This window comes from Dipteris shenzhenensis, chromosome 7, assembly GCF_047967505.1.
Source record: "Dipteris shenzhenensis isolate YYH24624 ecotype China chromosome 7, Dip_SZ_1.0, whole genome shotgun sequence".
Classification (NCBI taxonomy): Eukaryota; Viridiplantae; Streptophyta; class Polypodiopsida; order Gleicheniales; family Dipteridaceae; genus Dipteris; species Dipteris shenzhenensis.
In genome coordinates, this window is record NC_141602.1 from 31,601,327 (window position 1) to 31,613,153 (window position 11,827).

The 11,827-nt window shown below is 42.0% G+C and overlaps 1 protein-coding gene across 3 annotated transcripts in view; it reads left to right on the plus strand.

Annotated features, from left to right (window-relative positions):
- The window catches only part of LOC147900226 (sodium/hydrogen exchanger 1-like), a 73,711-nt gene extending 65,306 nt beyond the window's left edge, over nucleotides 1-8,405 (plus strand). For all 3 annotated transcript variants that reach the window (XM_087377560.1, XM_087377559.1, XM_087377561.1), the window contains 5 exons: nucleotides 1,774-1,875; nucleotides 7,128-7,266; nucleotides 7,394-7,456; nucleotides 7,610-7,693; nucleotides 7,898-8,405. In XM_087377560.1, the coding sequence (XP_087233686.1) occupies nucleotides 1,774-1,875; nucleotides 7,128-7,266; nucleotides 7,394-7,456; nucleotides 7,610-7,693; nucleotides 7,898-8,209 (700 nt within the window). In that variant the 3' untranslated portion in view covers nucleotides 8,210-8,405. The remainder of the gene's footprint in view (nucleotides 1-1,773; nucleotides 1,876-7,127; nucleotides 7,267-7,393; nucleotides 7,457-7,609; nucleotides 7,694-7,897) is intronic.
- Nucleotides 8,406-11,827: the final 3,422 nt, after the last annotated feature.

Below are 11,827 nucleotides of genomic sequence, written 5' to 3' on the forward strand. Positions count from 1 at the left end.
GTAAGAAGGACCAAAGAGGCTGATATGCTGCAGATATAGCTCAAAGGGAGGCTTCAACCTTGGCTATCTTCCACGTCAGCAAGGTGGAAAGATCATAGGATCACTCACATCCTCACATGTGGCTATCTAGGAGGGATAGCTTGGAGGTATGTTTGCAAGAACAATAACAAATCCAACTCAAGCTCTATGGGAGCACGCAGACTTAGGGATCTAGAAGAGCATCCCAGGAATCACATGCAAAATTGTTAACTATGGAATCCAAAACTTCTTTACTTATGTGTGCTTCCCAACCATAAGCGTGTGTGCAAGCCAGTAAATAGACTAGAGATATGGAACCAACAAAATATATTTTCATCCATAACCGGACACAATACAAAAGAGAGGTCCGCCCACCAAACTGTGGGCCTCTGACCTTACCAAAAGTTGTCCTACTATCTCCTTGGAAAAGATGTCCACAAAGAGAGAGGGGACAAAACAAGAAGAGAAGGCAAAATGCTAAGTGTTCAAAGCTATCTAGAAGAAGAGATAATTCTTATACAAAAGGACACGTTATAAAATTGTACTAGAGATAAAGACAAAAATAAGAAAAACATCAAAAACTTTTAAGAACAAAGTAGCATCGATGTAACTTGTACCTGTCCCCTTATATAACAAGTGGACTATCCTACCATGTTCAGCCAACAAGCTCATCTATTCCCTCAACTCATTCACTAGGATGTTGAATGAATAGCGGCTAGGGGAAAATTGGTGCATTTCAAGACCAATAGGCCGTCAATGTCAAATGATGGGCTGCTGGAGAAACAACAAAGAGTAGCAAACCTTCCACACTGATACACAAACACATCCATGGAAATGATATAGTGGACAGGTTGACCACGTTGGACAAGAATGGGATAGGACTATGTCAAACAATCATGGATTAAGACTTTGTCGGACCATGCCAGACTGAAAATGTGTGAGGCGAGGTTGAGCTGTTCTGTAACGATTATAGGTAGTTTTGAAACAATTGCATTGTGGGTATATACACATAGAGGTTACAGAGGGACTACCACCAAATCAGTATAAGAGAGCGAGTGCTGAATACAGAGGACTAGCCTGAATGCAATGCGCATAGACAAATTTAGCCATTTAAAGCCTATTTATAGAGGACGGCTATAGATGGTTAGGGGCTGGCTTTCCTAGAACTCAGGCTAATTTATGTACTAGCGTCTATATTAGCAAGGCCTAGCCTATTTTGGTGTGCAGGAGGCTCTAGAATGGTGATTTCCATGTAGAGATGTTTCCCAAACTGTGTACCTAAACGTGCGCCTCCTCTGCATATCTAAGCATGTCTCCTAACCTTGCTCCCTACCTTGCCAAGCTCCTCCAGTTGATGTTCAGCGTCGGCCCTCTCCAACTAAACTTAGTCATCGCTTGATGTCTATTTCCTCTGCTATCTGATCATCGATCATCAATCAGCCCGTTTTCTCAGTGGGTTCTTCTGGAAATTTGCCTCACCCAAACTCTGGTGTGGTATTGTATAAAGGAAATATTTTGCTATATAGACATGGTCATCGTTACATGTTTGAACACTTCTTTTGTGTACCAAGATATGCTTAGTTTTTAAAATTTTCTAGTTCACTTTCTTCCTGCCTCTTTGTTTTTCTTTCCTCCTTATCTTAAATTCTGTTTGTTAGTCCATAACGCATGAATATAGTTGATTTTCAAAGAGATAACATAGGGCAGTATTTGGCATATTGACAGGGGACTAAAACTCTTAAACATTGTATGCAGGCATGCCTTTGCAACCATGTCGTTCATTGCTGAAACGTTCATTTTTTTATATGTTGGTATGGATGCATTGGACAAAGATAAGTGGAAATTGACATATATGGGGTAAGTCAACATTATTTATGTTTATTTGCTAAAATGCACCATACACAAGCTTTAATTTTATACATATTGTATTGAGAGTTATAGTTTGTTTCAAAGTCCTCAATTGACTATTGTCCTTATTTGGTTGAAGTTTCAAACTGTTTCCATGTTTAACTTTTTGTTTGTATTATCACAAAGTGGCAAGTCGTATCTAGAATCTTTTGGATATACAGCTCCATTACACAATTTCTTTCTTATCATCTACGGTATTCCAAAATTGTTTCCATCATTGTTTTCACCTACCTGGTTTGTTTCATTAGTTCAAGGTATATCTTCTAGTACCATGTCACACAAGAATTTGCAATTGACAAAACAAGGTAATAAGAAAATTATCAAGGCATGACCATGTTGATGCAAAGACACGATGGGTATATGGTTATATAGAGTAGAGAGTTGATGAGGTGGAATCTTTAAAGTATGAGTTTAAATAGACTAAAGTATGGACCCCTGCTACATTGCAAAACAAATCCAAGGCTGTCCTGAGAGAGGTGAGTGTATGTGGTGTGGCATCCAAAAAAACACCTGTATCATCTGCCAACTCGCTATCCAAAAGCTCATAAGTCCTCAACGAAAGACTCAGTCCGATAATATCAGCTTGAGCTTTAAGGTAGTAGCTCACAGCTTCGGCCACAAATAAAAAGAGAAAGGGGGCTAAAGGGCATCCTTGACGGACCGATCTGGTAATCTAAAACTTGTCTCCCCTGACTCCACCAATGAGAACCTGGCTATGGGCTGATCTGTAGAGAGATGACACCCTCTGATCCATGCATCTGTGAATACAAAGTGAGCGAGGGTACCCTCTAGAAAACCCCAGTCTACTCTATCATAAGCTTTCTCAAAGCCCATTCAGAAGCCTCCCAAAATGAGAAAATATTATTGAAGATACTCCTTCCATGCACAAAACCCGTCTGTGTATCATGTATAAGATATGGAAGAAAGGGCCGTAGGCTGATTGCTTTTGCTAGGATTTTATATAAGGTGCCCAACAAAGTGATCGGTCTCTGCTGCGACACTAAATGAATGAGGCCCTCAGTAAGTGAGACTGGCATTTCACCTGAGTCCCAAACACTCTGCAGGGGCTGAGGTAATGTGATCCCCAATCTGATCCCAATATGAAATAAAGAAAGAGCGTGTAAGCCCATCTTGGCCTAGGGTACTTGCCCTTGTGAAGGGTAGAGAGAGTAGTCCTGAACTCTATGTTGGTGAATGGTGCATCAAGTGAGACTATCATATCTCCAGTCACCAACATAGGTAAGTGTTGCCAAATAACAACTCGAGCATCATCTCTGGCCTGAGTGTCGGAATCTGCTGTAAGAAGGGAGGCATAGAAATCTGTAGCTACCTGCAAGACGGTATCTGGATTTGTCTGTAAAACTCCGTCTGAGTCAACAAACTGTGAAACGCTCTCCCTACTATGTCTGGGGCCAAGAGTAGAGAAGAACTTCTTGTTGACCCTACCTCCCTTCTGAGTCCAAAATGACAATCTGGCATGAAAGGCATACTGTGCTCTCTGATCCAACAATGACTGTTGTTGAGCCCTTGCTGTAGCAAGGCGCTCAAGAACCCAAGCATTTGTAGGCCTCTTCTGCTCTTTCCTCTAAAGAGTAGCCAACTGCTGGCGGATACCTATCTCTTGCCTGAGGATCTCACCTCTCTTGAATTGAGCAACTGAATGATAAAAGTCGCTAATATCTGACAGCGCTGCTGCTATATCTGACGGGGAAAGCAGACCATCATGCATGCGAGATACCCAAATCTGCAAAACTGCCTCTATGAGGCCCTCCTCTGCATAGAATGCATCTGGAATCCTGATACTGGCATAGCGACTCCTCACATGAGGATCTGAAACATACATAACAACTGGAAAGTGATCTGAAGTGGACACCCTGAGTGTAATGCATACTGTCCCACCTTTGTCCAGACTGATCATCCACATAAAATCTGTCGATCCGTGCATGGATAGGCATCTGCAACCTCCTGTTCGACCAAGAAAACAGGAATGAATGCGGGTGAGTGTGAAAAGCATCATCATGCCAAGCATCTCTGCCACTGTACTGAAAAAGGAAGACGTCTCAGGCTGCTTGGTCTAGGGAATGTAAACCACCTTCCCTACCACCTCTTTTGTCGGTGGACATTTCAACCATGTTGAAATCACCCCCAATGATCCAAGACTCTGTAGTACATGACCAAGAAAGCAACTCCTTTCAAAAAAGGACACGGTCCCCTTGTGAATTGGGGGCACAAAGGTTTAAGAAACCAACCTTACATCCACCAATCCAAGAAAACACACTTGCCATTTACAAAGAGAGGGAGAATTAGTAAATATCCTTAGGAAATAGTTCACTCTGGTATTTGGGGTCCTGCGGATAATGTAACCCTAGGAGGAGCAATGTATTACATGACCTTTATAGATGATTTCTACCGCATGATATGGGTATACTTTTTGAAAGCAAAGAGTGATTCTTTTAAAGTGTCAATAGAAAAAAATGATTAAGAAGGAGCTTGGGTGCCCAATAGAATGCTTTCACACGGATTATGGTGGAGAGTACATGTCTTATGAGTTTGATGAGTTCTTGTATAGTCAAGACATAAAGAGATGGGTTACATGTAGGTACATTCAACAACAAAATTCTATTTCAGAAAGGAAAAATAGAGTGATTGGGGACATGTCTAGAGCCATGATGGATGAAATGCATATGCCATTGACTTATTGAGCTGAAGCAGTGCGCACAACGGTGCACATAATTAATAGGACTCCTAGTGATGCCATACATGGGATGACACCCTATGAGAAGCTTTATGGGTATAAGCCAACCTTGGCATATTTGAAAGTATTTGGCTGCGTCTATTAGGTACATGTGCCCGATGAAGTAAGAAAGAAGATGGAGCTAAGAGCTATAAAATGTGTGTTTTTTGGGATACCCCCACTGAAAGAAAAGGGTATAAATGCTATGATCCCACTACAAGACAGGTGTATGACCTTCAAGTATGGATATGACAGGCCCACCATCTTAGCTTGAAGAAAGGGTTGATAGTGTGAAGACTTTCTCATTGATGCCAATGGATCTAGGGAAGAATATGAATATCACAATATGGATCTAGTTGATGCCAATGGACCTGGTTGATGGTTGATGGATCTAGGGGAGAAGATGAAGATCACAATATGGGCTGAGAAGAAGGTGGAAATAATGACAATGTAATAGAGAAAGGTGGAGATCAAACTATTGGGAAAGAAGATGGGGATCGTGTATCACATCATATTATTGAAGAGAGCAAATTAGAGGATCAAGTCTTAAGTAGTATAGACCCTGATGATATAGGTTTGTTGGGCATAGAAATAGAGATAAAATTATTTGGCGTGATCGACTTGGTTGAAGACATAAGTGGTGATGAAGGGAGGAATGTGCTTGCATGGGTATACAGATGCAGATTGGACTGGCAGTATTGATGATAGGAGATCAACTAGTGGGTATGCATTTTCTCTTGGAAGTGGTGTGATCAGTTGGAGAAGCAAAAAGCAACCCACGGTTACATTGTCTAGCATGGAAACTGAGTATAGAGGGGCTGCCATAGCAGCATGTAAATAAACTTGGATGAGATTACTTCTTGATGAGTGAGGTGTATGCATTGATGGTCCAGGTGTGATATACTGTGACAACATAAGTACTATAATACTGGCCAAGAATCCCATTTACCATGCAAGGACTAAACACAAAGAGGTCCACTATCACTACATCAGAGAGAAGGTGATAAGTGGAGAGATTGACATGAGATATGTCACGACAGATGCTCAGATTGCAGATATCTTTACCAAGTTTCATGTTGAGCTTGAGGGGGAGGTTGTTGATGTATAGACACCAAGGGTATATTGGTTATAGAGTGTAGTTGATGACGTAGAATCTTTAAAGAATGAGTGTAAATAGGCTTAAGGACTCTCCTTGTAAAATGTGTGTATGCAGAGTGTAAGGTGGTTGTAAGATACACTGGCATCCTATAATGAATGAAGGAGATTCATGAGCTTGAGCTGTGTGTAGACTATCTCCCCTTTTTTGCATGTTTAGAATGGGATTTAAAAATGTGTGCAGATCATAATCAAGCTAAATGAATTAAATAAGAAGATTCAATCTCCAGTTTGGATAATGAAAATTGACAAGATTGTGTTACACCCAAGAATCGGTTTACTGCATGTGGCAGTCCATGTGTTCATGTGACCCAGATTTTGAAGAAACAGAAAACCAACACAGAGATACAAAACAGAGATCTTAGTATGTTGGTGTCTAACTATGAAAGCAAATTAAGGTTATAAGTGCAAAGTCTTTTAAGCAAAGATAATTCTAAAAGGGTAGTGTGGAGGCCAAGAGCAGGACATTAATATGTGAAATGGTTGCAAGTGGGCAAGCAAACTTTTTGAATAATTAACATGGGAAGTAATCTTGGATGCGTGTTTCAGAGAATACACAACCGGAGCATAAACTAGTAACATAACAGATGGAAAATCTACATGATATGCCGAAAGGTATGGCAAGTAATTCCCAGGCTGTAAGACAAATCATAGAGAGATTTTGGCATCCTCCTGTTATAGTGTATTAAGTGGATATTGCCCAATGGCTCGTCCTATGGTATTCGTTTTTCTTCAGGTTGACTGATATCTTTTTGAAAACACACAATATTTTCTACATTAAAACAAAAAAGAGTGTCTTATTTTAGAAAAGAAAAGTATCCTTCTATATAGTATGAAAACAACCTGAGTTTAACATGACCTCTAAAAGTAAAACCACTAGGACTGTCATGGTGGAAAGCTGTAAAAGAAAACATACGTAAAGGAAGGAGGAAAGAAACCCTCATACATGGTAACCGATAGCCTCCTATAGAATAGTGCTAGATCATACATGACCATTTTCTGTGACTCACATTCAAGAGCATTCATTCGGTAACTTTATCATGGCATTGCGAATATTTTTCTGTTCATGGGAATAGCCATAATTGCTACATAGTGACCAAGGTGAGAGATCCCTTTGGAGCACATCTGATACAGCTGGATGTCATGTTTTAATTATAAGAAAGATCTTTTCTGAAAATGTTTGTTTGTTTGTTTTCTTAAAGGGGGGCGGGGGTGCGTGGGGCTGGGGAAGCTTTGCAGTACACTACTTACTTCCTGATAAGTTGGTGCTTTTGGGTCTTATGCAGTTTGATTGTGTTTGTGTTGCATGCAGACCTTCAACATCTGCAGCACTATCAGCAGCACTTATTTTCTTAACTATTTTGGGACGAGCAGCATTTGTATTCCTGTTATCTGCTCTTTCAAACTGCATACGGCGAACCCCAGGTACAAGAATCAGCTTTCGTCACCAGGTATGACTCTTTTAAAGGCATTATTTGGAGTGTTTATGGCTTAAAGAGAGTAACTATTTAACAAGGATAAAATAAAATGGGTATTTTAAAGGTTGTAATATGCTTGAACTGATGACGATTTTAACAGGTGATTATTTGGTGGTCTGGCCTGATGAGGGGTGCAGTTTCTATTGCCCTTGCTTATAATCAAGTAGGTGTCCAATGTTGAGGTTTATATCAGTTATTTGTGGCTGCATTGTTGTGATTATGCAATTGCTTTTGTGGCATGTATCTTTCCCATAAAACAGGTTTACTTTGTGAGCTTTCATTGAAAGATTGACTTTCCCAATTTTCTCATTTGCAGTTTACTGTGTCTGGTACAACTAAGAGTCCTGTCCATGCTACTTTGATCACTACCACTATTATTGTGGTTGTCTTCAGCACAGTGGTATTCAAAACTCTCGTCAGATTTGCAAGAACAAATATTTCTAATTGCTTCAATTTATTATTATTATTATATTGTTGTTGGGGTTTTTGTGTGTGTGGGGGGGGAAGGGGGCGGGGGGGGGCACAGATTCTTATGCAAGCTGCAATTGTGAAAGTTACAGTTTTAACAGAGCCTTCTGAAGTAATTTTAAGAGTGACTTTTTAGGTATTCGGAATGTTAACAAAGCCCTTGGTACAATGGGTACTGCCTCATCATCTCAGGATGGATGCTGATGGTTCAGCCCCATCTTCTCCTAAGGATTTGTTTGACAGCGAGGAATCTCTCGCTCCACTATTAGGGGAGAATTCTCTGGCAGACCACAATATACCAGCAAGATCCAGCAGTTTACATATGCTCTTGAGGGCTCCCACTTCAACTGTACATTATTTTTGGAGAAAGTTTGATGATGCTTACATGCGACCCATGTTTGGTGGAAGAGGGGTTGAAAATACTTTCGAGGCAAGAACCCCGGACTGAGTGAGTTTGATGACAACGGTGAGATCTTGTATTTGCTATAATATTTTACTTTTATTTTCTCAGCAAATTCTTGTCCCGTTTGTTTAGAGTTTAGGATTCATGAGATGTAAAACTCGGCAACTCTAGAAGTATAGTGATCCATCTGATTCGATTTTCTGAGCAAATTCTTGTCACGACTCACATTTGTTTAGAGTTCAGCATTTTTAACAAGCTGGATTACTATGTATACTCACCAGTTGTATTTTGTTCCTCTTCCAACTGGTGATTGAACTTTTTTTGTTCCTTTTCATGAACAGTGTTTAGCATGAAGTTGTGTTGGATTGCATTGGATATAGTTTGTGGTCTTTGTATGGTAAACCTTGATACCGAAATATGACAGTGTTCTTGTATCAGAGATACAGGCAAGGCCTGTCCTTGATTGTTTGGAGGATTGTTCTTACATATCTCTTGGAAGCGTGCTGAGAACACGTCTCTGTATAATTGAACAGTCGATGGAGCTCTAGTCATGCAATATAGTAAAGATGTGCGAATCATGGTGACCTGAATGTTTTTGGAGGTCTAGCTAGATTGAACTCGAGTTTGATCAAGATTTGATTTCAAGGTCCAGATGTTGTAGGGCTTCTTGCCATGAGAGCATGATAGTAGTTCTTGAGGAAATATTATTCCTCCAAATGAGAAGGTACTTGATGACGAGGACAGGAGCATGTGTAGGCCTCCCCCCTTTGCTTCTAGGGCGATACCTTTGTGACATTGTACAAGGACTTCTTGTGTCTACACAATGGATGACATGAGAAAGAACTTCCAATTTGGTGTGTTTGCCTTTGGAGGACTATTGGTTATTCTGATAAGGAAAGTTGATGCCATCCAAGATTGTAAGGTTTACAATCCCTCTAAGCAAGGCATGCGCCTTAATTTGCAAATGTATAGGTGCAGGCAGGTTGACGTACCTTTTGGACAGACTTCTCCCTTTTCAGTATAGGATGCACCACCCAAGATGATCCCACGAGATGAGATCAACCGTATCATACAGTTGGACCTCCTTAAACTCCATACATCTAGGGGAGTTCCCCACAAATATCAGGGTCTCAGAGCCCGGTCTTTTCATTAGACCTCAGTATCTAGAGGACAGGAGAGTTTCACATGCACTGAGGGTCACCATTGGTGAGTTGCAAGTCTCATCACATCAACTGCGGATTGAGGCAGGGAGAGCTGCAGGCATACCCGGAGAGCAAAGGACTTACACACTATGCGAGATGGAGGAGATCGAGATGAAGGAGCATTTTCTATGTGCCTTCCCAGTCTTTTATGAGATACGAGGACTATACCAGTGAAGGATTTAAGATAAATATTTGGTGAGGTATATACATAGCTTAACATATGAATGCCATGATACTTAAAAGGTATATACTTAGCTTAACATATGAATGCCATAATACTTAAATATCTTATGACCATTGCAACTTTAAGTGCAAAGAGGATTCCGTAAAGTTTTTATTAGCAACAAATCAACCAACTTTATGCATGTAGAAAATAATAAAATCGTTTATTAAAAAAATTGCTAAAATGTGGCGCACATGCAAATCTATATATTTTAAATAGAATATAAGCATGTTAGAGTTAGGAAGGTGTGGTTCTTTTGGCAAGCCTGTGCAAAAATGGCGAGTGTAGTCTCTCTCCTCGCTGGATACAGGAGGAGTTCAAGGATCAGGCGAGGTCGCAGTATTGTACAGGTCTTCCCTCACTAGAGCTATCTCCATTGAGAGGAAGGACGTGCACTCCCGATTCATGTGGATCCGGATCTGACCCACAGCCACTCGTGACCTTTTCATAGCAATATGCTACTTCCCGTCAGACACATCCCACTTCGCCAAAGTGGCACGAGATGAGGGTGAGACATCGCCATATGCACCCTTACATCAGGATATCCCAGACCTTTCAGCCCGCGGGGAAGTTCTCCTTGTTGGGGACTTCAACACCAGGACGAGCATGCGCCAGACACCACTCCTGGACTTCCGAGACGACTCTATCATGCTATCAGACATGGAACTAGACGTAGTAGGTATGACCAGGATCTCATCGGACCGACACAGGCTTGTTACACCATATGGACATGCGCTCCTTGATTTGGCCAAGATGCATGATCTCATCATCTACAACGGGCTTGACCTATGGCCCTCCTTAGGTGGTTTTACTTGCTTCCCACACGTGAGGGGGCGCTAGTGTAGTAGATTACATCATGGGATCCCCTACCTGCATGTATCACCAACTTCACCGTAGCACCACTCCCTCCAAGAGCTGATCACACACCTATTCTTCACTATCGCCACCCCACGCTTAGCCACACCACACACACCACATAGGAAGAACGACACCTACCACGACATACACTTTGATCACAGCCACTCCCCTACCTACTCTGGACGCCTAAATAGACTCGTAACCTACATCGATCACATACCACTCATAGAGGACCGTGCTGCCTTGACAGTCACACACTCCACGAGGCTGTCCTCCAAATCTTTCCCCACACCACACGGTCCACTAGACCACCACCTCTTAGTTCTGTACCTTGCAACAACTGGTACGATGCAGAGTGCAAGGCTTATCGTCGACAACTCCGACTTGAAACCAGATGTCACCTCCCGAACACACCAGACACAGTACGTAAGTACCGATATCTCGTACATTGGAAGAAGTAGGCATTTCTTCGTCGAAATGAGGAGCAACTGCTGAACATCTTGTACAGCAGCAACTCTAAGGATTTTTGGAGGAGATTCCTGAGCGTAGGTCTCGATCACCCCTCACCGACATGAGAGTCTAGCACATGTATGCATACCATCTTTATGATGTCCCACACCAGCCCACTCCTGATCTCACACACACACCTCGCCCCACCACTTGCACATTGTTCACCAGAGGGGGAGTCAAGGACGCGACATTGAAATTGCATAATGGCCGAGCTAAGGATCACGAGGAGCTATGCACTGAGTTTATCACATATGGGATCGACACGTTAGCCCCGATCCTAGCAAAGCTATTCAATGACGTTTGCCTATCCACAAGGCAGGGGATCCCATGGACCTGAGTAACTACAGGACTATCATGATTGGACATGTGATGTCCAAGATCTATGCAGCTGTATTAGATGCATCGGTCAGCGTGTTCGCAGAGATGAGAGGGCTCAGAGCAGAGGGTCATTCCGGTTTCAGGCGAGACCATGGGACTATGGATCACATACTCACACTTAGGAGTGTCATTGAGGAGGGGAGATCACGGAAGGAGAGGGTATATTGCTGCTTTGTGGATTTTCGCAAAGCCTTTGACAGAGTACCTTGAGCTTGTCTCATCACACACCTACAGACACTGGGATTTGATCAGGAGATCATCTGGGCAGTCATGGCACTTTATGAGAGAGTCTTAGGCCGAGTTCGGACAAGCGCAGGTTGGACAGATGAGATCTTGAGTACCATAGGGGTCAAACAGGGTTGTCCCTTATCACCAACCCTATTTGGTCTCTACATCGATGAGCTTGAGACTTTCATGGGGGCTTCCGAAGGGACCAGTTGCTCACTTGCCGGGATCATCATCAGGATTCTTCTTTATGCAGATGACGTGGCA